Genomic DNA, 21,964 nt, shown 5'->3' with positions numbered 1-21,964 from the left:
CCCCCCTGGTGCCAGCAGGGAATGCAAAGCCTCTGGAAGCGCTGCTGGGATTGGGAACATCAGGGAATGGAATCCTGGAATCTCAAATCCCATCCTCCCACTCCCCCAGGCTGGGAATTTTCCAGGAATTTTTTCCAGGATTTCCCGGAGAGCAGAAATCTTCGGGAATGGGAAGCACCACCAAAGCAAAAACCCCTCAAAACCAAAGAATTCCACCAAAAAAAAACCCAAAAAAACGCTGAAAACTTCCCCCAGCAGCACAGAAGGGCAGGGAGGCAGCTGGAATTCCAGAGGGGAATTCCAGGAGGGAATTTCCCCGGGAATGAGGCAGGGAGGGCGCGCTCACCGTGTGATTGTTCAGCATGAACTGCACGGCGCTGAGCTTCACCAGCTTCCGCACGCTGCTGTAGGTGCAGGGCGTCAAGGAAGAGGCAGAACTCCTGGAGTTCCTGGAATTCCTGGAATTCCCCGGAAAACACTCCCAGGGATACGATGGAAAAATGGGATTGGGGCTGGATTACAAAGAAAATTGGGGATTTTGTGGGTTTTACCAAGGATAACCCAAATCTTGGCTTGGGGAGACCTCTGGTGATCACAGGGGAAAACTCCAGGTCTGGAACTTCAGGAATTCCTGGGATTCCTGGAAATTCTGGAATTCCTGGAAAAAAACTCCCAGGGATACGATGGAAAAATGGGATTGGGTCTGGATTACTCAGGAATTTGGGAAATTGATGGTTTTTCCCAAGGAAAATCCAAATTGTGCATATCTTAGCTTGGGGAGACCTTCGGTGAACACAGGGGAAAAATTTTGGGTCTGGAACTTCAGGAATTCCTGGAAATTCTGGAATTCCTGGAAAATCACTCACAGGGATACGATGGAAAAATGGGATTGGGGATGGATTACACAAAAAATTGGGAATTTTGTGGGTTTTTCCAAGGATAACCCAAATCATGGCTTGGGGAGACCTTTGGTGATCACTGGGGAAAAACTCCGGGTCTGGAACTTCAGGAATTCCTGGGATTCCTGGAAATTCTGGAATTCCTGGAAAAAACTCCCAGGAATACGATGGAAAAATGGGATTGGGGCTGGATCATCCAGAAAATTGGGAATTTTATGTTTGTCCCATGGATAACCCAAATAGTGCAAATCTCGGCTTGGGGAGACGCCCTGGGGAAAAACTCCGGGTCTGGAGTTCCTGGAAATTCTGGAATTCATAGAAATTCTGGAATTCCCCGGAAAACACTCCCAGGGATACGATGGAAAAATGGGATTGGGAATGGATGATTCAAAAAATTGGGAATTTTGTGAGTTTTTCCAAGGATAACCCAAATCTTGGCTTGGGGAGAGCTTTGGTGTTCACTGGGGAAAAACTCCGGGTCTGGAACTTCAGGAATTCCGGGAAATTCTGGAATTCTTGGAAAATCACTTCCAGGGCAAGGCTGGAAAAATGGGATTGGGGCTGGATTATTACACAAATTGGGAATTTTATGTTTTTTCAAGGAAAACCCAAATTTTGCAAATCTCGTCTTGGGGAGATGCCCTGGGGTAAATCTCAGGGTCTGGAGTTCCTAGAAATTCTGGAATTCCTGGAACTTCTGGAATTCCTGGAAAATCACTTCCAGGGATATGATGGAAAAATGGGATTGGGGCTGGATTATTCAGATGTTGGGAATTCTGTCTGGTTCTCAATAAATTGGGAATTCTCTTCTGTTTGTTCCAAGGAAAACCCAAATTGTGCAAATCTGGGCACTGGGAGACACCCTGGGGAAAAACCCAGGAACTTCTGGAATATGTGGAATTCCTGAAACCCCTGGAATTCTCCTGGAGCTTGTGGAATTCCCTGGAATGCGTGGAATTCCCGGAAAACCAGAAGACAGACTGCAATCTGCCTGTTTGCGCAGGAATTCTGGCCCACGACACCAAAAATCCACATCCCACGAGCCCCAGCCCGCCCTCCTCTCCCCCCATTCCCAAAAAAAAACCGGGAATGTGGGCCAGCTGCCATTCCAGCAGAACTCCTGGATGGCTCTTCCCGAGGATTTGGGAGCTCCTCCCAAAAGGATATCCGATGGAGAGGTCGTTGAGCAGCTGCAGGGTCTTGGAGGTGATGGGCTCGCAGCGGCCCCAGTACTTCAGGTTGGTGATGCTGGGAAGGAAAAACACGGATGAGACGGGATTGATCTGGGATTTTTCCGGGATTTTTTCTGGGAATTGTGGTGGATTTTTTCCGGTTTTCCCATCTCCCAACAGCACGAGGCACAAAAGTGGGAGTAAAATCAGGTTTGGCTGGGAAAATGGATCTGCAGATATCCCGGATCCCAGGGGACACCTGGGGTTCTGTGGGATTCCAGGCCCCTGGAATTCTCTGGGATTGGTTACACCTGGAATTCTCTGGGATTGGCTACACCTGGAATTCTCTGGGATTCCAGGCCCTTGGAATTGTGTGGGATTGGCAGAACCTGGAATTCTCTGGGATTCCAGTTCCCTGGGATTCTCTGGGATTCTGTAGGATTGGCTACATCTGGAATTTTCTGGGATTGGCTGCACCTGGATTTCTGTGGGATTCCAGACCCTTGGAATTCTGTGGGATTGGACACACCTGGAATTCTGTGGGATTGGCTGCACCTGGAATTCTCTGGGATTCTGTAGGATTGGCTACATCTGGAATTTTCTGGGATTGGCAGCACCTGGATTTCTGTGGGATTCCAGACCCTGGGATATCTGTGGGATTGGCAGCACCTGGAATTCTCTGGGATTGGCAGTGCCTGGAATTCTGTGGGATTGGCAGAACCCGGGATTCTCTGGGATTGGTTACACCTGGAATTCTCTGGGATTCCAGTTCCCTGAGATTCTGTGGGATTTGCAGCATCTGGAATTGTGTGGGATTCCAGGCCCCTGGAATTCTCTGGGATTGGCAGCACCTGGGATTCTGTGGGATTGGCTGCACCTGGATTTATCTGGAATTCTGTGGGATTGGCTACACATAGAATTCTCTGGAATTCTGTGGGATTCCAGACCCTTGGAATTCTGTGGGATTGGCTACACCTGGAATTCTGTGGGATTCCAGACCCCTGGGTTTCTGTGGGATTGGCAGCACCTGGGATTCTGTGGGATTGGTTGAACCTGGAATTCTCTGGGATTCCAGGACCCTGGGATTCTGTGGGATTGGTTACACATGGAATTCTCTGGAATTCTGTGGGATTGGCTGTACCTGGAATTCTCTGGGATCCCAGGACCCTGGAGTTCTGTAGGATCGGCTGCACCTGGAATTCTCTGGGATTGGTCACACCTGGGATTCTGTGGGATTGGCTACACGTGGAATTCTCTGGCATTCCAGGCCCCTGGGATTCTCTGGGATTGGCAGAACCTGGAATTCTCTGGGATTCCAGGCCCTTGGAATTCTCTGGGATTGGCTGCACCTGAGATTCTCTGGGATTCCAGGCCCCTGGGAATCTGAGGGATTGGCAGTGCCTGGAATTCTGTGGGATTGGTTACACATGGAATTCTCTGGGATTGGCTGTACCTGGAATTTTTGTAGAATTCCTGTGGAATTCGTGGCGCTTTGGTGCCGTTTTTTTGTGAAATTCGTGGAATTCTTCTGGAATGTGTGTCAATTTTGGGCCACTTTTGGGCCATTTGGAAAATTCCACGCTAAACTCCCCGAGCTCCCTAAACCCTGCCCCTCCCAGAGCAGCAGGAATTCCAGGTTTTTCGGGCGTTTTTCCCGGAGAGAATTCCAGGAATTCCCTGGAATGCTGCTGGACACTCACATCTTCCCGATGAACACGCTCAGCACCATGGTCTCGTCGTTCAGCCCCAGCACCTCAGAGAGCCTCCGGTAGAGCTGCCCAAAAAAACATGGAAAAAAGGCTTCCAAACTGCCAGGAAAAATGGGAATTATCCCCAAAAATCCGCTTCTCCCTCTCTGGCAGAAGGGGATCTTGTGGGATTTTCCCATTGGGTTCATTCCATCCATCATAATCCTGATTTTTTCCCCTGATTTTTTCCTCTTTTTTTTTGTCCTAGCGGCGTGGCTCGGCACTAAAGGAGGAGGATTTGGGTTTTTCCAGGAAAATTCCCGAAAAAAATGGGATTTAACTGCTCCACCTCCAAACACAGCCAGGACTGGAGTGGATTGCTCTGGAATTCTCAGCAGTTCCCAAATCCCTGGGAAAGGATTTGACCCCAGTCCAAATTTCTCCTCCAGGAAGGGACAGAACCCAATCCCAGACCAACATTCCTGGTTCTTTTTTAACTGAAAAAATGGATTTTACATCCCTAAACACAGCTACAAATCCCTTGGGATGAAGGGAATTCAAATTTATTCCCATTTTAAAAGCAGGGAGAAGTATGGGGGGTGTTTGAGGTGATCCCAGGAATAAAAAAAAATAGGGAAAAACTAAATCCAAGTCTCTATTTCCCATTATTCCCAATGCAGCTCAGCGTTGGGAAAGCTAAAACTTGGGAATTAATGAGGAAACCACAGAAATTGGATTTAATTCCAGGAAAAATCAGAGAAAATGGGATTTATTTCCAGGTGAAATGAGGAGAAATCCCAGAAATGGGATTTAATTCCAGGTAAAACGAGGGAGAAATCAGAGAAAATGGGATTTAATTCTAGGAGAAATCCCAGAAATGGGATTTAAATATTCCAGGAGAAATCCCAGAAAATGGGATTTATTTCCAGGTGAAATGAGGAGAAATCCCAAAAATGGGATTTAATTCCAGGTAAAACGAGGGAGAAATCAGAGAAAATGGGATTTAATTCCAGGAGAAATCAGAGAAAATGGGATTTAATTCTAGGAGAAATCGCAGAAACGGGATTTAATTCCAGGAGAAATCAGAGAAAATGGGATTTAATTCTAGGAGAAATCGCAGAAACAGGATTTAATTCCAGGAAAAATCAGAGAAAATGGGATTTAATTCCAGGTAAAACGAGGAGAAATCAGAGAAAATGGGATTTAAGTCCTGGAGAAATGAGGAGAAATCGCAGAAATGGGATTTATTTTGAGGAGAAATGACAGAAAATGGGATTTATTTGGAAGAAGAAGGAGGAGAAGTGACAGAAGATGGGATTGAAGTGCAGGTGAAAGGAGCAGAAATGAACAAAGGAGGTTGGTTTTCCTTGGGAAGGGAGGATTTGGGATCTCCCTGCCCTGGAGAAAGGGAAGGGAAGGGAAGGGAAGGGAAGGGAAGGGAAGGGAAGGGAAGGGAAGGGAAGGGAAGGGAAGGGAAGGGAAGGGAAGGGAAGGGAAGGGAAGGGAAGGGAAGGGAAGGGAAGGGAAGGGAAGGGAAGGGAAGGATTTGGGACCTCCCCACCCTGGAGGAAGCGAAGGAGGATTGGGATCTGCCTTCCTTGGAGGAAGGGAAGGGAGGGATTTTGGAATTTCCCCTACCCTGGAGGAGGATTTGGGATCTCCCTACCCTGGAGGATGGGAAGGAGGATTGGGATCTCCCCACCCTGGAGGAAGGGAAGGGAGGGATTTGGGATCTCCTCACCCTGGAGGAAGGGAAGGGAGGGATTTGGGATCTCCCCACCCTGGAGGAAGGGAAGGGAGGATTGGGATCTCCCCACCATGGAGGAAGGGAAGGGAGGATTGGGATCTCCCTACCCTGGAGGAAGGGAAGGAGGATTTGGGATCTCCCTAACCTGGAGGATGGGAAGGAAGATTGGGATCTCCCTACCCTGGAGGAAGGGAAGGGAGGATTGGGATCTCCCTGCCTTGGAGGAAGGGAAGGAGGATTTGGGATCTGCCTACCTTGGAGGAAGGGAAGGGAGGGATTTTGGAATTTCCCCTACCCTGGAGGAAAGGAAGGAGGATTGGGATCTCCCTACCTTGGAGGATTTCTGCACCTGGTCCCCGATGTAGATCTTGCGGAACTGCTCGAAGAAGCTGAGCATGGCCAGCTCCAGCTTCTCATTGCCCGCCTGCGCCAGGCGCGAGTCCGTCAGGTTCATCAGCTGCAGCACCCTGCGGGCACGGGGGAAGGAAGGGGGAAAGGGGGAAAGGAAAGGGGGAGAGGGGGGAGAGAAAGGGGGAAAGGAAGGGGGAAAGTGGGGAGAGAAAGGGGGAAAAAGCGAAAAAGGGGGAAAAGAAAGGGGGCAACGAAAGAGGGGAAACAAAGGGGGAAGAAAGGAGAGGGGGAATAGAAAGGGGGAAAAGATGGGAAAAGGGGGAAAGGAAGGGGGAAAGGAAGGAAGAGAAAGGGGGAAAAGGGGGGAGGAAAATGGGGGAAAGAAAAGGGGGGAAAGAAAAAGGGGAAGAAAGGAGAGGGAAGAAAAGAGAGGGTGAAGGGAAGAAAAGAAAGGAGGGGGAGGGGGAAATGGGGGAAAAAGGGGGGAAAAGGGGGGAAAGAAAGGGGGAAGAAAAGGGGGAAAGAAAAAAAGGATAGAAAGGGGGAAAATGGGGAAAAAGAAAGGGGAAAGGAGGTGGGGAAAGGAGGTGGGGAAAGGGGGGGAAAAGAAAGGGGGGGGTGGAAAAGAAAGGGGGAAAGAAAAGGGGGAAAGGAAGGGGGAAAGAAAGGGAGGAAAAGAAAGGGGGAATAGAAAGGGGGGAAAGAAAGGGGGGAAAGAAAAGGGGGAAAATAAAGAGGGGGAAAATAAGGAAAGAGGGGGGAAAAAAGGGCAAAGAAGGAGAAAGAAAGAAAGAAAGAAAGAAAGAAGGAAAGGGAAAGAAGGGGGAAAAGGGGGAGAAAATGGGGACAAAAGGGGGGACAAAAATTCAATTTTCCCTGCTCTTACCTCTTGTTTTCTGTTACGACCTAAATTCCCACTGGAATCCCAAAAATCCAGGCCATGACATCATAAAATCTGAATTTTCCAAGCCAAATATTCCCAGTAACTCCCAGTATTTCCAAGCCAAACATTCCCTAATCAGTAATTAACAAACAATTAATGAACAATTTTTCCACCCTCATTCCCTGCCACGAGCCAGATTCCCACTGGGAATCAGCAGGAGCACCCAGCACCCTCCATCCCTTCCCAGCTCGATTTCCCACTGGAATCAGAGCTGGAAAAATGGGAATAATGCTCTCCCAGCTCCTGGGAGTGGGATCTGCTGGGATATCCTGAGTGGATTTAATGGAATATCCTGAGTGGATTTAATGGAATATCCCAGGTGGATTTAATGGAATATCCTGGGTGGATTCAATGGAATATCCTGAGTGGATTTAATGGAATATCCTGAGTGGATTCAATGCAACATCCCTGGGGGATTTTACTGGAATTCCTGGGTGGATTTAATGGAATGTCCCAAGTGGATTTAATGGAATATCCCAGCTGGATTTAATGGAATATCCCAAGTGGATTTAATGGAATATCCCAGGTGGATTTAATGGAATATCCTGAGTGGATTTAATGGAATATCCCGGTGGATTTAATGGAATATCCGGAGTGGATTTAATGGAATATCCCATGTGGATTTAATGGAATATCCCAGGTGGATTTAATGGAATATCTGGGGTGGATGTAATGGAATATCCCGGGTGGATTTAATGGAATATCCGGAGTGGATTTAATGGAATATCTGGGGTGGATGTAATGGAATATCCCGGGTGGATTTAATGGAATATCCTGGGGGATTTTATGGAATTCCTGGGTGGAGTTAATGGAATATCCTGGGTGGATTTAACGGAATATCCTGAGTGGATTTAATGGATTATCCTGAGTGGATTTAATGGAATATCCTGAGTGGATTTAATGGAATATCTGGGGTGGATGTAATGGAATATCCCAGGTGGATTTAATGGAATATCCCTGGAGGATTTAATGGAATATCCCTGGGGGATTTAATGGAATATCCTGGGTAGATTTAATGGATCATTCCAGGTGGATTTAATGGAATATCCTGAGTGAATTTAATGGAATATCTCGGGTGGATTTAATGGGACATCCCTGGGGGATTTTACTGGAATTCCTGAGTGGATTTAATGGAATATCTCAGGTGAATTTAATGGAACATCCTGGGTGGATTTAATGGAATATCCTGAGTGGATTTAATGGAACATCCTGACTCGATGTAATGGAATATCCCTGGGGGATTTAATGGAATATTGTGAGTTGATGTAATGGAACATCCTGGGTGGATTCAGCTGGAATTCCCGGGTGGGATCTGCTGGCATTCCTGGGTGGATTCAGCTGGAATTCCCGGGTGGATTTTCCTGGAATTCCCGGGTGGATTTTCCTGGCATTCCTGGGGGGATTCAGCTGGAATTCCCGGGTGGATTTTTCTGGAATTTACGGGTGGATTCAGCTGGAATTCCCGGGTGGGTTCTGCTGGCATTCCCTACCTGCAGACCAGCTCTCCGTCCATGGCGTCCTGCTCGTCCGTGCTGGCGAAGGACACACGGCCGCCGATGACGGCGCCGATGATGTACACCAGCCACGTCAGGCGCCCTGGGGACACACAGGGCACACTGGCAGGCTGCCACCCTCCCTGGGCACCCACGGCTGGCACCGTGTGGCAAAGGAAATCCCAAAGAAATCCACTTTTCTCCAAAATAAATCCATTTTTCCCCAAAATAAATCCATTTTCCCCAATATAAATCCATCTTTCCCAAAATAAACCAATTTTTCCCTTGGAAAAACTCATCCTGCCCTGGGGACACACAGGGAACACTGGCAGGCTGCCACCCTCCCTGGGCACCCACAGCTGGCACTGCATGGCCAAAGAAATCCCAAAGAAATCTGTTTTTCCCAAAATAAATCCATTTTCCCCAAAACAAATCCATCTTTCCCAAAAGAAATCCATCTTTGCCAAAATAAATCAATTTTCCCTTGGAAAACCTCATCCTGCCCTGGGGACACTGCCAGAGTTGTCACCTCCTCTTTTAGTGGCCATCTCACTCAAAATCAATCAGTTTTTCCCAAAATCAATCAGTTTTTCCCAAAATCAATCAGTTTTTCCCAAAATCAATCCGTTTTCTCCAAAATCAATCCATTTCCTCCCATAGAAATCCATTTTTCCCCAAAGAAATCAATTTCTTCCCAAAATAAATCAAATTTCTCCCAAAATATCCATGGGATGGGATAGGACGGGATGGGATGGGATTTGGGATGGGATTGGGATCCATGGGATGGGATTTGGATCCATGGGATGGGATCGGGATCCAAGGGATTTGGGATGGGATTTGGATCCATGGGATGGGATCGGGATACAAGGGATTTGGGATGGGATTGAGATCCATAGGATGGGATTGGGATCCATGGGATGAGATCCGTGGCACTGGGATTGGAATCCTTGGGATGGGATTTGGGATGGGATTGGGAATTAGGATCCATGGGATGGGATTGGGATCCATGGGATGGGATTGGGATCCATGGGATTGGGATCCATGGGATGGGATTTGGGATGGGATTGGGATCCATGGGATGGGATTGGGATCCATGGGATTGGGATCCATGGGATGGGATTTGGGATGGGATTGGGATCCATGGGATTGGGATCCATGGGATTGGGATCCATGGGATTGGGATCCATGGGATGGGATTGGGATCCATGGGATTGGGATCCATGGGATTGGGATCCATGGGATGGGATTTGGGGTGGGATTGGGATGGGTGGGATGGGATTGGGATGGGGATCCATGGGATGGGATTGGGATCCATGGGATCGACAGCACTGGACAGGGAAGCACTCCCAAGGCGCAACCGCGCCATCCCCGCCCTCGGCGGGGCTTCTCCAGGAACAGCACCCTCGGGAAGAGCAGCCCCGTGGGAAGGAGCCCCCGCCCCGTGCCCGGGCTGACCTTCCTGCACTGCCAGGTCCATGGGGCTGGCGCTGGCGCTCTGCAGCAGCTCCTGGTAGGACTGGGCGGCCTGGTCGAAGAGCTGCACCAGCAGCGCGCACGTCTTCTCGTACTCGCAGCGCCCGATGGTGGACAGCTGGTCCAGCTGCTGCTGCACCAGCCCCGTGTCCTCCAGAGGGTCCTCCAGGCCATCCCTGCAAAATCCACGTGCCAAATGGAGCAGGGAAGTGCCCGGCAGCAGCAGCTCTGGTTTTACTGCCAGGGGTGCTGGAGATGCTGGTTGGAATTCCCACAATCCTGGAATAGTTTGGTTTTTACCGCAGAAATTGGGTTGGAAAAAGTTTCAAGCACCTTCCATTGGACAACATCTTTAATGGCCTGGTTGTCAAATGAACCAGGAATTTCAGGGCACGTTGTTGGGAGCAAATTCCCAGTGCTTCCAGAGGGAAAAGAGAAGGAAAACAAAGCACGGAGTAACAATTTGTGTTGTTTGATTTAAGTTTTTCCCTCAGAATTTGGGCTGGAAGGGTTTCAAGCTCAGTTCCTTCCACCAGCCTGGAGGCAAAATTAATCAGGAATTTCAGAGCACACTGGTGGGAGAAAATTCTCAATGTTTCCAGGGGGAACAAAGAAGGAAAACAAATCAAGGAGTTACAATTTAGGTTGTTTGATTTAAGTTTTTCCCTCAGAATTTGGTGGGAAGGTGTTTAAAGCTCAGTTCCTTCCACCGGCCTGGTGGCCAAATTAACCAGGAATTTCAGGGCACACTGATGGGAGAAAATTCCCAATGCTTCCAGAGGGAACAAAGAAAGAAAACAAAGCAGAGAGTTATGAATTGTGCTGTTTAACTCAGGTTTTTCCCACAGAATTTGGGTTGGAAGAGGTTTAATGCTCAGCTCACTGCACCTTCCACTGGCCTAGCTGCCAAATAAACCAGGAATTCCAGAGCACGTTGTTGGGAACAAATTCCCAGTGCTTCCAGAGGGAACAAAGAAGGAAAATAAAGCAGGGAGTTACAATTTGTATTGTTTAAGATTTTCCCTCAGAATCTGGGTGGGAAGGTGTTTAAAGCTCAGTTCCTTCCACCGGCCTGGTGGCCAAATTAACCAGGAATTTCAGGGCACACTGATGGGAGAAAATTCCCAATGCTTCCAGAGGGAACAAAGAAAGAAAACAAAGCAAGGAGTTACAATTTGTGCTGTTTGATTTAAGTTTTTCCCCCAGAATTTGGGTTGGAAGGGTTTAAAGCTCAGCTCCTTCCACCAGCCTGGTGGCCAAATGAACCAGGAATTTCAGAGCACACTGGTGGGAGAAAATTCCCAGAGCTTCCAGAGGGAAAAATGAATGAAAACAAAGCAGAGAGTTATGAATTGTGCTGTTTAACTCAGGTTTTTCCCACAGAATTTGGGTTGGAAGAGGTTTAATGCTCAGCTCACTGCACCTTCCACTGGCCTGGCTGCCAAATGAACCAGGAATTCCAGAGCACGTTGTTGGGAACAAATTCCCAGTGCTTCCAGAGGGAACAAAGAAGGAAAATAAAGCAGGGAGTTACAATTTGTATTGTTTAAGATTTTCCCTCAGAATCTGGGTGGGAAGGTGTTTAAAGCTCAGTTCCTTCCACCGGCTTGGTGGCCAAATTAACCAGGAATTTCAGGGCACACTGATGGGAGAAAATTCCCAATGCTTCCAGAGGGAACAAAGAAAGAAAACAAAGCAAGGAGTTACAATTTGTGCTGTTTGATTTAAGTTTTGCCCCAGAATTTGGGTTGGAAGGGTTTAAAGCTCAGCTCGCTGCACCTTCCGCTGGCCTTTAATGGCCGTGTTGCCAAATTAACATTGGAATTTAAGGATTTGAAATTAAGAAATTTCAGGGAACACTGTTGGGAGCAAACTCCCAGTGCTTCCAGAGGGAAAAGAGAAGGAAAACAAAGCAGCGAGTTATAATTTGTGTTGAAAAGAGCTTAAATGTCCCACCAGGGACACCTCCCACCACGCCACCCCAGCCATGTCCTCGGCAGGGGGAACGTCCCGCTCTTCCCAGCTTTCCCAGCCCAGGGACCGGCAGGAGAAGCTGCCAGGTGTGGGCTGGCCTCACCTGAGGATGATGTGCACAGATTCCAGGCGGGAGGTGATGTAGGCTTTGGTCACCTCGGGCGTGTAGGTCTCCAGCATGTGCGGCTCCGTGGCCTTCACGTAGGGCACGGACGCGGCCAGGCGCTGCCACAGGCTCAGCAGGTAGTGCACGCTGTTGGGAGCAAACTCCCAGTGCTTCCAGAGGGAAAGGGAAGGAGAACAAAGCAGGGAGTTATGATTTGTGTTGTTTGACTCGAGTTTTTCCCACAGAATTTGGGTTGGAAGGCGCTTAAAGCTCAGCTCACTGCACCTTCCGCTGGCCTGGTGGCCAAATGAACCAGGAATTTCAGGGCACAATGAAGGGAGCAAACTCCCAGTGCTTCCAGAGGGAAAGGGAAGGAGAACAAAGCAGAGATTTATGATTTCTGTTGTTTCATTCAAGGTTTTCCCTCAGAATTTGGGTAGGAAGGTGTTTAAAGCTCAGCTCCTTCCACCAGCCTGGTGGCCAAATGAACCAGGAATTTCAGGGCACAATGAAGGGAGCAAACTCCCAGTGCTTCCAGAGAGAAAGGGAAGGAGAACAAAGCAGGGAGTTACTATTTGTGTTGTTTCATTCAAGTTTTTCCCTAAAAAAACTTTTCCCTAAAACCTCTTCATTAAGGTTTTCTCTAAGAATTTGGGTGGGAAGATGTTTAAAGCTCAGCTCCTTCCACCAGCCTGGCTGCCAAATGAACCAGGAATTTCAGGGCACAATGAAGGGAGCAAATTTCCCAATGCAGAGGAAAAGAGAAGGAAAACAAAGCAGGGAGTCGAGATGTGTTGTTTGATTTAAGGTTTTCCCTCAGAATTTGGGCTGGAAGGGTTTAAAGCTCAGTTCCTTCCACCAGCCAGGTGGCCAAATTAACCAGGAATTTCAGGGCACAATGAAGGGAGCAAACTCCCAGTGCTTCCAGAGAGAAAGGGAAGGAGAACAAAGCAGAGATTTATGATTTCTGTTGTTTCATTCAAGGTTTTCCCTCAGAATTTGGGTAGGAAGGTGTTTAAAGCTCAGCTCCTTCCACCAGCCTGGTGGCCAAATGAACCAGGAATTTCAGGGCACAATGAAGGGAGCAAACTCCCAGTGCTTCCAGAGAGAAAGGGAAGGAGAACAAAGCAGAGATTTATGATTTCTGTTGTTTCATTCAAGGTTTTCCCTCAGAATTTGGGTAGGAAGGTGTTTAAAGCTCAGCTCCTTCCACCAGCCTGGTGGCCAAATGAACCAGGAATTTCAGGGCACAATGAAGGGAGCAAACTCCCAGTGCTTCCAGAGAGAAAGGGAAGGAGAACAAAGCAGGGAGTTACTATTTGTGTTGTTTCATTCAAGTTTTTCCCTAAAAAAACTTTTCCCTAAAACCTCTTCATTAAGGTTTTCTCTAAGAATTTGGGTGGGAAGATGTTTAAAGCTCAGCTCCTTCCACCAGCCTGGCTGCCAAATGAACCAGGAATTTCAGGGCACAATGAAGGGAGAAAATTTCCCAATGCAGAGGAAAAGAGAAGGAAAACAAAGCAGGGAGTTGAGATTTGTGTTGTTTGATTTAAGGTTTTCCCTCAGAATTTGGGTGGGAAGGTGTTTAAAGCTCAGCTCCTTCCACCAGCCTGGTGGTCAAATGAACCAGGAATTTCAGGGCACACTGGGGGGAGAAAATTCCCAATGGTTCCAGAGGGAAAAGAGAAGGAAAACAAAGCAAGGAGATACAATTTGTGTTGTTAATGATTTAAATTTTTCCCTCAGAATTTGGGCTGGAAGGGTTTACAGTAAAGCTCAGTTCCTTCCACCAGCCTGGTGGCCAAATTAACCAGGAATTTCAGGGCACACTGGTGGGAGAAAATTCCTCGTCCTTCCAGAGGAAAAGAGAAGGAAAACAAAGCAGGGAGTTGAGATTTGTGTTGTTTAAGTTTTTCCCTCAGAATTTGGGCTGGAAGGGTTTACAGCTCAGTTCCTGGCCTCCCCCAGCTCCCATGCACTGCACAGCCTGAGCTGCTTCCCAGGAACTCCAACTCCACAAACAAAGGAATTTGTTTTCTAAACCTTCTCCTGTGCAGGGCTGTGTTTGGGAGCTGCACACGCAGCTGGAAAACTCAGAGGGAATATCCATGATATTCCAATTCCTCCCAATCACTCTGAGTACATTGGGACGGTGAAGTGAGACAGAATCCTAAAAATAAACCTTATTTAACACGTTTTTTTATTCCCTGCTAGGATATGGAAAAGCCTCTGGAGGCATGGCAACAACTCTGCCTTCCCACATGGATTGCATTCAGGAATTCAGAGGAGGATTTCTGTAAAAATTCCCTGTTTTCCAGAGAATCCAAAGGGCAGGAGAGGGCAGGGAAGGGCTGTACCTGCAGGCTGGTGACGGTGAAGTTGGCGATGAGCCGGATCACCTCGGGGTAGTTCTCCACCTTCACCAGTTCTCCCAGTTGGTAATTGCTTTTCAACCGGGCCAGCAGCCGGCAGAACTCGTGGTAATTGTTGGGGTCTGACAAACTCTGAGGGGACAAAAAGAGGAGGGAGACTCAGGAGCATCTCTGCTGTCCCCTGCCAGAGCCTGGGATGGATCATCACGGAATCGGAGAGAGCTCCGAGAACAAGCTCCCAACAAATCCCACTCTGCCCATTAAACCAGGTCAGCAACTGCCAGGTTTACTGGGTTTTGGAAACTTCCAGGGATGTTTCCAGTCCTTAAACACTCTTCCAATGGAGAACTGTTCCTACAGGAGCAGCTCTGCTGTCCCCTGCCAGAGCCTGGGATGGATCATCACGGAATCGGAGAGAGCTCTGAGAACAAGCTCCCAAAAAATCCCACTCTACCCATTAAACCAGGTCAGCAACTGCCACATTTCCTGGTTTTTGGGCATTTCCCAGGATGCTTCCAGCCCCTAAATACCTTCCAAAGGAGAAATTGTTCCTACAGCAGCAGCTCTGCTGTCCCCTGCCAGAGCTCGGATCATCATGGAATCGGAGAGAGCTCTGAGATCAAGCCCCACTCTGCCCATTAAACCAGGTCAGCAAGTGACACATTTCCAGGTTTTTGGGCATTTCCCGGGATGCTTCCAGCCCTCAAACAACTTCCAAAGGAGAAATTGTTTCTACAGCAGCAGCTCTGCTGTCCCCTGCCAGAGCTCGGATCATCATGGAATCAGAGAGAGCTTCGAGAACAAGCTCAAGCTCCCAATAAATCCCACTCTGGCCATTAAACCAGGTCAGCAAGTGACACATTTCCAGGTTTTTGGGCATTTCCCGGGATGCTTCCAGCCCTCAAACAACTTCTAATGGAGAAATTGTTCCTAATATCCACCGTGAACCTCCCCTGGCAGTGGAATGGTGGGAAAAGGGAAGAGCAGGACAACGCTGCGCTTTGCCAAGTGTCCAAGTGGGACGTGAAAAAGGATTTTTTCCCATGAATTTTTTCCCATAAAATCCATGAAAAGGATTTTTTGGGATGAAATGTGCTGTGCTGAAGAGGACACAGAGCCTCGATTCCCCCCTGGAATACTCACCTGGGGGTTTTCCAGTATCCGCTTCACTCCATCCACGAGGTGAGATAAGAACTTTGCCCTCTCGGCGTTGTTGAAGAGGGAGCGGCGCACGGAGGCGATCTGCACCAAGCAGGATAAAACCTGCCAGGACACAGAAAAACGGGAATAAACACAAAACCAGGGATGAAAACGAGGAAATGAAGATATTTTCCCCTCATGACACGAGCAGGGATTGAGGTTTGGGGGCTCCAATCAGCTCCAGTGTCTCCGCAGCGGAGAAAGGAATCACACCACCCAAAGCAACAGCTCCATCCCAAAAACCCCAGAACTCTGGAATTCCTGAGGTCGGAATTCTGGAATTGCTGAGGTTGGAACTCTGGAATTCCTGAGGTAGGAACTCTGGAATTCCTGAGGTAGGAACTCTGGAATTCCTGAGGTAGGAACTCTGGAATTCCTGAGGTTGGAACTCTGGAATTCCTGAGGTAGGAACTCTGGAATTCCTGAGGTAGGAACTCTGGAATTCCCAAGGATGGAACTCTGGAATTCCCAAGGATGGAACTCTGGAATTCCTGAGGTTGGAACTCTGGAATTTCTGTAGTGGGAATTCTGGAATTCCCGAGGTTGGAACTCTGGAATTCCCAAGGTTGGAACTCTGGAATTCCCAAGGTTGGAACTCTGGAATTCCCGAGGTTGGAACTCTGGAATTCCCGAGGTCGGAAGAGCCCTCCAATGTCAGAGTCCAACCTTTGATCCCCACCTTGGCACCCAGCCCAGAGCTCCGAGTGCCACATCCAGGGATCCCAATGGAATAATTTCAGATTTCCACTCAAAAAAAGGATTCCCACACCTCAAATCTCTCCTGAATATTTAAGACTCGAAATTCGGGATTAGCCATTAACACTCCACCAGAATAAGTGGAAAAATTTTTCAAAGGAAAAATTCCTTCTGAAGGCCCTTCCCTCTCAGCCTTGTTTTCACTGAGCTTTAATTATGGGAAACATGCACCAGGAAAATGTTTGAAAGGCTTTTTTAATATTATTTTCCCAGAAGAAATAATCCAACTTTTTATTTCCCCAGAAGAAATAATCCGACTTTGAGCTCAGTTGTGCTCTTGGCTCTCTCATCCCAATGGGACTTGGCCTCGTTTGGAAGGGTGCAAGGAGAAATTCCACTCCTCGGGGCGTTCCCAGGTTTGCTCCCCTATTCCTGCTGTGGTTTTAGGATTTGTTTTGGGAATAACAGGAGTCACTCCCTCAAGGGGATGAGCAAACAGGAGATTCCAAGCTGTGTGAGGAGAAAGGAGGTTGGAATTTGGAATTCCAGCAAAAAAGTGCTTTTAGGGAAAATCCAGCCTTAGAGATGCTTCAAAACTCTCAGCAGCGTTTGGACGCTTCAGCACAACCTGGGGCACCTGAATCCCCAGGGAATCTCCCAGAGGAATCCTAAAATAAAGGAAAACAAACTTACCAGAGGAGAAAATGAAGGAGGGATGGAATGATAAAGATCAAAAAACAGCTGAAGGGTCGAAGAATCCAAGAACGCTGCAAGAGAAAAGAGGATTTGACCTCCATTTACAGCTCCCCACAGGTCTAATCCTTCTTTTACCACCCACGGCGCGTGGGTTTGCCACACCAAAGCACCAGAATCCCCAGAAGATTTCTCCCAGGATTTTGTATTCTTGAGGCAAATGCCTTTCCTAGAAGTGGAGTCACCCACTGGGGCTTGGAACTGGCAGGAAGCGACAGGCAGGTATTTTAAGAACACAATCTGTGCCTGTCAAATGCCTGCCGGGAACAGCAGGATGCGGGGAAAAGTTGCCAGATTATTCCCTGATTTTTTTTAAAAAATCCATTTTCCCCGGTTGTTGGAACGAGAGGTGAAATACCAGAAGGGAAAAAGGGATTTAAACCCAACGTAAAACGGCCCAAAAATGAACCCGGTGGGTTTAGGGACGAGTTGTTTTGGGGTTTTTTTGTTTGTTTGTTGTTTTTTTTTTTTGCTCAGTGGGGTTTATTTGTGAAAATCCCGAATTGCGGACGTTCTCCAGGTGGGATCACCTGATCTCCAGCTGGTTGGGATCTGCACCGTGCAAAGATCGTCCGAGGACTCGTCCGTGGAGGTGCCGATGAAATCGAAGTTCAGGCAGTTGTGGGTGAGCTTGAGCAGCTGCATCAGCAGCCCGTGCTGGCTCTCGTCGTTCAGGTTCAGGTTCTTCCCCGAAGCCTGGGGGAAGCGGCGGAGGAGGCAGGGAAAAGGGGAAATTAGAGAAGGAAAAGAAAAGGAAAAGAAAAGGAAAATAATAGGAGAGAAAGGGGAAAAAAGGAAAAAAGGGAGAAAAGGGAGAAAAAGGGAAAAAGGAAAAAAAGGAAGAAGGGAAAAGGGAAAATGGAAAAGGGATAAAGGGAAAAAAGGTGAAAAAGGAAAAAGGAAAAAAGGAAAAAAGGAGGAAAAGGGAAAAAAGGGAAAAAAGGAAAAAAGAAAAAAGGGAAAAAGGAAGAAGGGAAAAAAGGGAAAAGGAAAAAAAGGAAATAGGGAAAAAGAAAAAGGGAAAAAAAGGAAAAAAGGAAGAAGGGAAAAGGGAAAATGAAAAAGGGATAAAGGGAAAAAAGGTGAAAAAGGAAAAAGGAAAAAAGGAAAAAAGGAGGAAAAGGGAAAAAAGGTAAAAAAGGAAAAAAGAAAAAAGGGAAAAAGGAAGAAGGGAAAAAAGGGAAAAGGGAAAAAAGGAATTAGGGAAAAAGAAAAAGGGAAAAAAAGGAAAAAAAGGAAGAAGGGAAAAGGGAAAATGAAAAAGGATAAAGGGAAAAAAGGTGAAAAAGGAAAAAGGAAAAAAGGAAAAAAGGAGGAAAAGGGAAAAAAGGTAAAAAAGGAAAAAAGAAAAAAGGGAAAAAGGAAGAAGGGAAAAAAGGGAAAAGGAAAAAAGAAAAAGGGAAGAAAAGGAAAAAGGGAATAAAAGGAAAAAGAATGAAAAAGGAAAAAAGGAAAAAAGGAAAAAAAGGAAAAAGGGAAAAAAAGGAAAAAAGAAAAAGGGAAAAGAAAAAAAAAAGGAAAAAGGAAAGAAAAGAAAAAAAAGAAAAAAAGGAAAAAAGAAAAAAGAAAAAAAGGGAAAAAGGGGAAGGGAAAAAAAGGAAAAAAGAAGAAAGGAAAAATAAGAAAAAAAAAAAAGAACAGAAAAAGAAAAATGGAAAAAAAAAAAGAAAAAGGGAAAAGGGAAAAAAGATAAAAGGAAAAAGGAAAAAAGAAAAAAGAAAAAAAAAGAAAAAAGAAAAGAAAAAAGGAAGAAAGGAAAACAAAGAAAAAAAGGAAAAAAGGAAAAGAGAAAAAGAAAAAAAGAAAAAAGAGAAAAAAAGGGAAAAAAAGAAAAGAAGAAAGAAGGAAAAAAGGAACAAAAAAGAAAAAGAAAAAAGGAAAAAAGAAAAATGGAAAAGGGAAAAAAGGGGGAAAAGTTGAAAGGAAAAAATGAGAAAAAAAGAAAAAAGGAAAAAAAGGAAAAACAAAGAAAAAGAGGAAAAAAGAAAAAGGAAAAAATAGAAAAAAATTTAAATATTTTAAACATAAATATTTAAATATGCTAACCTCTATTCATTTAAACATATATAGATAATTTACACGTATAAAAATATAAACATAATTTTTACAAATATATCCACCTAAATATAAATAAACATAAAAACATATACAATGTATATAAATATATAAACATGCATTCACCTAAACAAAACCTATTTAATGCCCATTCTTGAAATAAAATCTATTTATTAATATCGATTCCTTTGGGAAAAAACCTTCATTAATTATAAGTAATATACATAATTTCTGTACATATAAATATCGATTTATTGAAATATAAATCTATAAATATATATATAAATATTATATATATATATTTATTTTTATACAAACATATAGATATACGTATACATATATATAACACTTTTATATATATATATACACACACACACATATATACATATATATTCAATACATATACACACCTAAATATATACATACATACTTACCTAAAAAAAACCTATTTAATATATATTCTTGAAATAAAATCTATTTATTAACACTGATTTCTTTGGGAAAAAACTCCTTTATTATAATTAATATACAAAATTTACGTACATCTAAATGTATATTTATTGAAATATAAGTTAGTATATTTATATGTGTATATATATAGTATAATAAAATACAATATAATATATATTGTATTAGACAATATTATATAATATATTATTAGGTTATACATATATTACTGTATTTGAATTATTGTACTATTTTAACATATGATATGATATGATATGATATGATATGATATAATATAATATAATACAACATAATATAACATAATATAATATGTTATGCTACATTACATTATATTCTATTCGATCCTACCATATTCTATTCTATTATATTATATACTTATATTATATTATATTATATTATATTATATTATATTATATACATATACAGACACACACATATATACATGTATATAATTTATATATATATATATATATATATACAATTTATATACAATTTTATAAATATAATTATATATATACATAACTTACATACAATTTTTATATACATACATACATATACATATGTGTATGTATATAAAAATTATATATATATATATATATAATTTATATATAGAGAAAATTTATATATAATTTATATATATATATATACACACACCTAATTTGTACCTACACCCAGCTGAACCCATACACCCGCAGTGACCTGAGCAAACCCTGTGGCATTCCTGCTCCTGCCATCAACCTATTGATTACATAGATTGCTTTGGGAATAAACCCTCCTGAATTGTAATTTATATACATCATTTCTGTACACCTCAATATACATTTTTTGAAATATAAATTAGAGTGTACATACATATATATGTGTGTATATCTCTACATGTGTGTATATATTCATATATGTATCTATATGTATACATATATGCATATAAAATATAATATAATAAAATAAAATATAATATAATACAATATAATATAGTATAATATAGTTAATGTAATGAAATGTAATGTAATAATTTATTATATTGCATTATATTTCCATATATATACATATTACATATATATATACATATATACATATATATACACATACATATATACATATATAAATATATATAATTTATGTATAATTTTTATATATATATATATTATGTATAATTTATATACATATATACATATATATAGACATACATATACATATATACATATACATATATATATACATGTGTATATATATATATATAATTTATGTATAATTTATATATATAATTTCTACCTACCCACACCTAAATCCATAAATCCCTACTTAGCTAAACAAAACCTATTCCATACATATTCCGGACATCAAATCTATAATCCATACTATATGTATATACTATAATATACATACCACACACACACTGTTATATCACTATAGTGTATATATATAATATATAGTAATTATATCATATCATATTATATTTTATCACATTATATTATACTATATATTATATTATACTATATAATATAATATAATATAATATAATATAATAATATAATATAATATAATATAATATATTATGTTACATTATGTTATGTTATATTATATTATATTAATTATATTATATTAATTATATTATATTATATTATATTATATTATATTATATTATATTATATTATATTATATTTATTATATAGATATACACTCACATATACATACTTACATAATTTTTATATATATATATATATAAAATTTTTGTATCTATAAACAAAATTTATATATAATTTATGTACAATTTATACACCTAATTTGTACCTAGACCCAGCTGAACCCCTACAGCCGCAGTGGCCTGAGCAAACCCCGTGGCATTCCTGCTCCTGCCATGGACCCGCCGGCCCCGCTGCCGGCTCTGGGGACAATCCCCGGGTGTCGGAGCCCGCTCCCATCCCCGGCCCCGCGCTCACCTGCTTCAGCAGGCTGCAGGACAGGGTGAAGATGTCGAAGAGCGAGGAGTCGCGGAAGGACGAGGCGATCTTCCGGTGCTTGGTCAGCGGGTGCGAGGTGTCGGCCTGCGGGGAGGAGCGGCGTCACGGCGGGAAGGGCCGGGAAAACCAGGGCAGTTCCCGGAGGATCCCGGGAGGATGCCGGGAAAATCCCAGGAGAACCCCAGGAAAATCCCGGGAAATGCCAGGAAAATCCCATGAGAACCCCAGGAAAATCCCGGGGAAATGCCAAGAACATCCCAGGAGAATCCCATGAAAATCCCGAGGAAAAGCTGGGAACATCCCAGGAGAACCCCAGGAAAATCCCGGGGAAAATCCCCAGGAGAACCCCAGGAAAATCCCGGGGAAATGCCAAGAACATCCCAGGAGAATCCCATGAAAATCCCGGGAAATGCCAGGAAAATCCCAAGAGAACCCCAGGAAAATCCCGGGGAAATGCCAAGAACATCCCAGGAGAATCCCATGAAAATCCCGGGAAATGCCAGGAAAATCCCAAGAGAACCCCAGGAAAATCCCGGGGAAATGCCAAGAACATCCCAGGAGAATCCCATGAAAATCCCGAGGAAAAGCTGGGAACATCCCAGGAGAACCCCAG

At 44.0% G+C, this 21,964-nt stretch overlaps 1 protein-coding gene across 2 annotated transcripts in view; it reads right to left on the bottom strand.

Moving 5' to 3' along the window:
- Positions 1 to 21,964, bottom strand: part of XPO7 (exportin 7) — an 81,591-nt gene that overhangs the window by 28,591 nt on the left and 31,036 nt on the right. For both annotated transcript variants that reach the window (XM_068174579.1, XM_068174578.1), the window contains 12 exons: positions 21,331 to 21,435; positions 17,398 to 17,563; positions 16,808 to 16,881; positions 15,362 to 15,481; positions 14,204 to 14,350; positions 11,844 to 12,016; positions 9,749 to 9,942; positions 8,291 to 8,396; positions 5,838 to 5,973; positions 3,772 to 3,845; positions 2,076 to 2,147; positions 347 to 419 (listed from right to left, as the gene is read on the bottom strand). In XM_068174579.1, the coding sequence (XP_068030680.1) occupies positions 347 to 419; positions 2,076 to 2,147; positions 3,772 to 3,845; positions 5,838 to 5,973; positions 8,291 to 8,396; positions 9,749 to 9,942; positions 11,844 to 12,016; positions 14,204 to 14,350; positions 15,362 to 15,481; positions 16,808 to 16,881; positions 17,398 to 17,563; positions 21,331 to 21,435 (1,440 nt within the window). The remainder of the gene's footprint in view (positions 1 to 346; positions 420 to 2,075; positions 2,148 to 3,771; positions 3,846 to 5,837; positions 5,974 to 8,290; positions 8,397 to 9,748; positions 9,943 to 11,843; positions 12,017 to 14,203; positions 14,351 to 15,361; positions 15,482 to 16,807; positions 16,882 to 17,397; positions 17,564 to 21,330; positions 21,436 to 21,964) is intronic.

This window comes from Anomalospiza imberbis, chromosome 28, assembly GCF_031753505.1.
Source record: "Anomalospiza imberbis isolate Cuckoo-Finch-1a 21T00152 chromosome 28, ASM3175350v1, whole genome shotgun sequence".
NCBI lineage: Eukaryota > Metazoa > Chordata > Aves > Passeriformes > Viduidae > Anomalospiza > Anomalospiza imberbis.
Note: the sequence above shows the minus strand (reverse complement) of the source record. Positions and strands in the feature narration are given on the sequence as shown.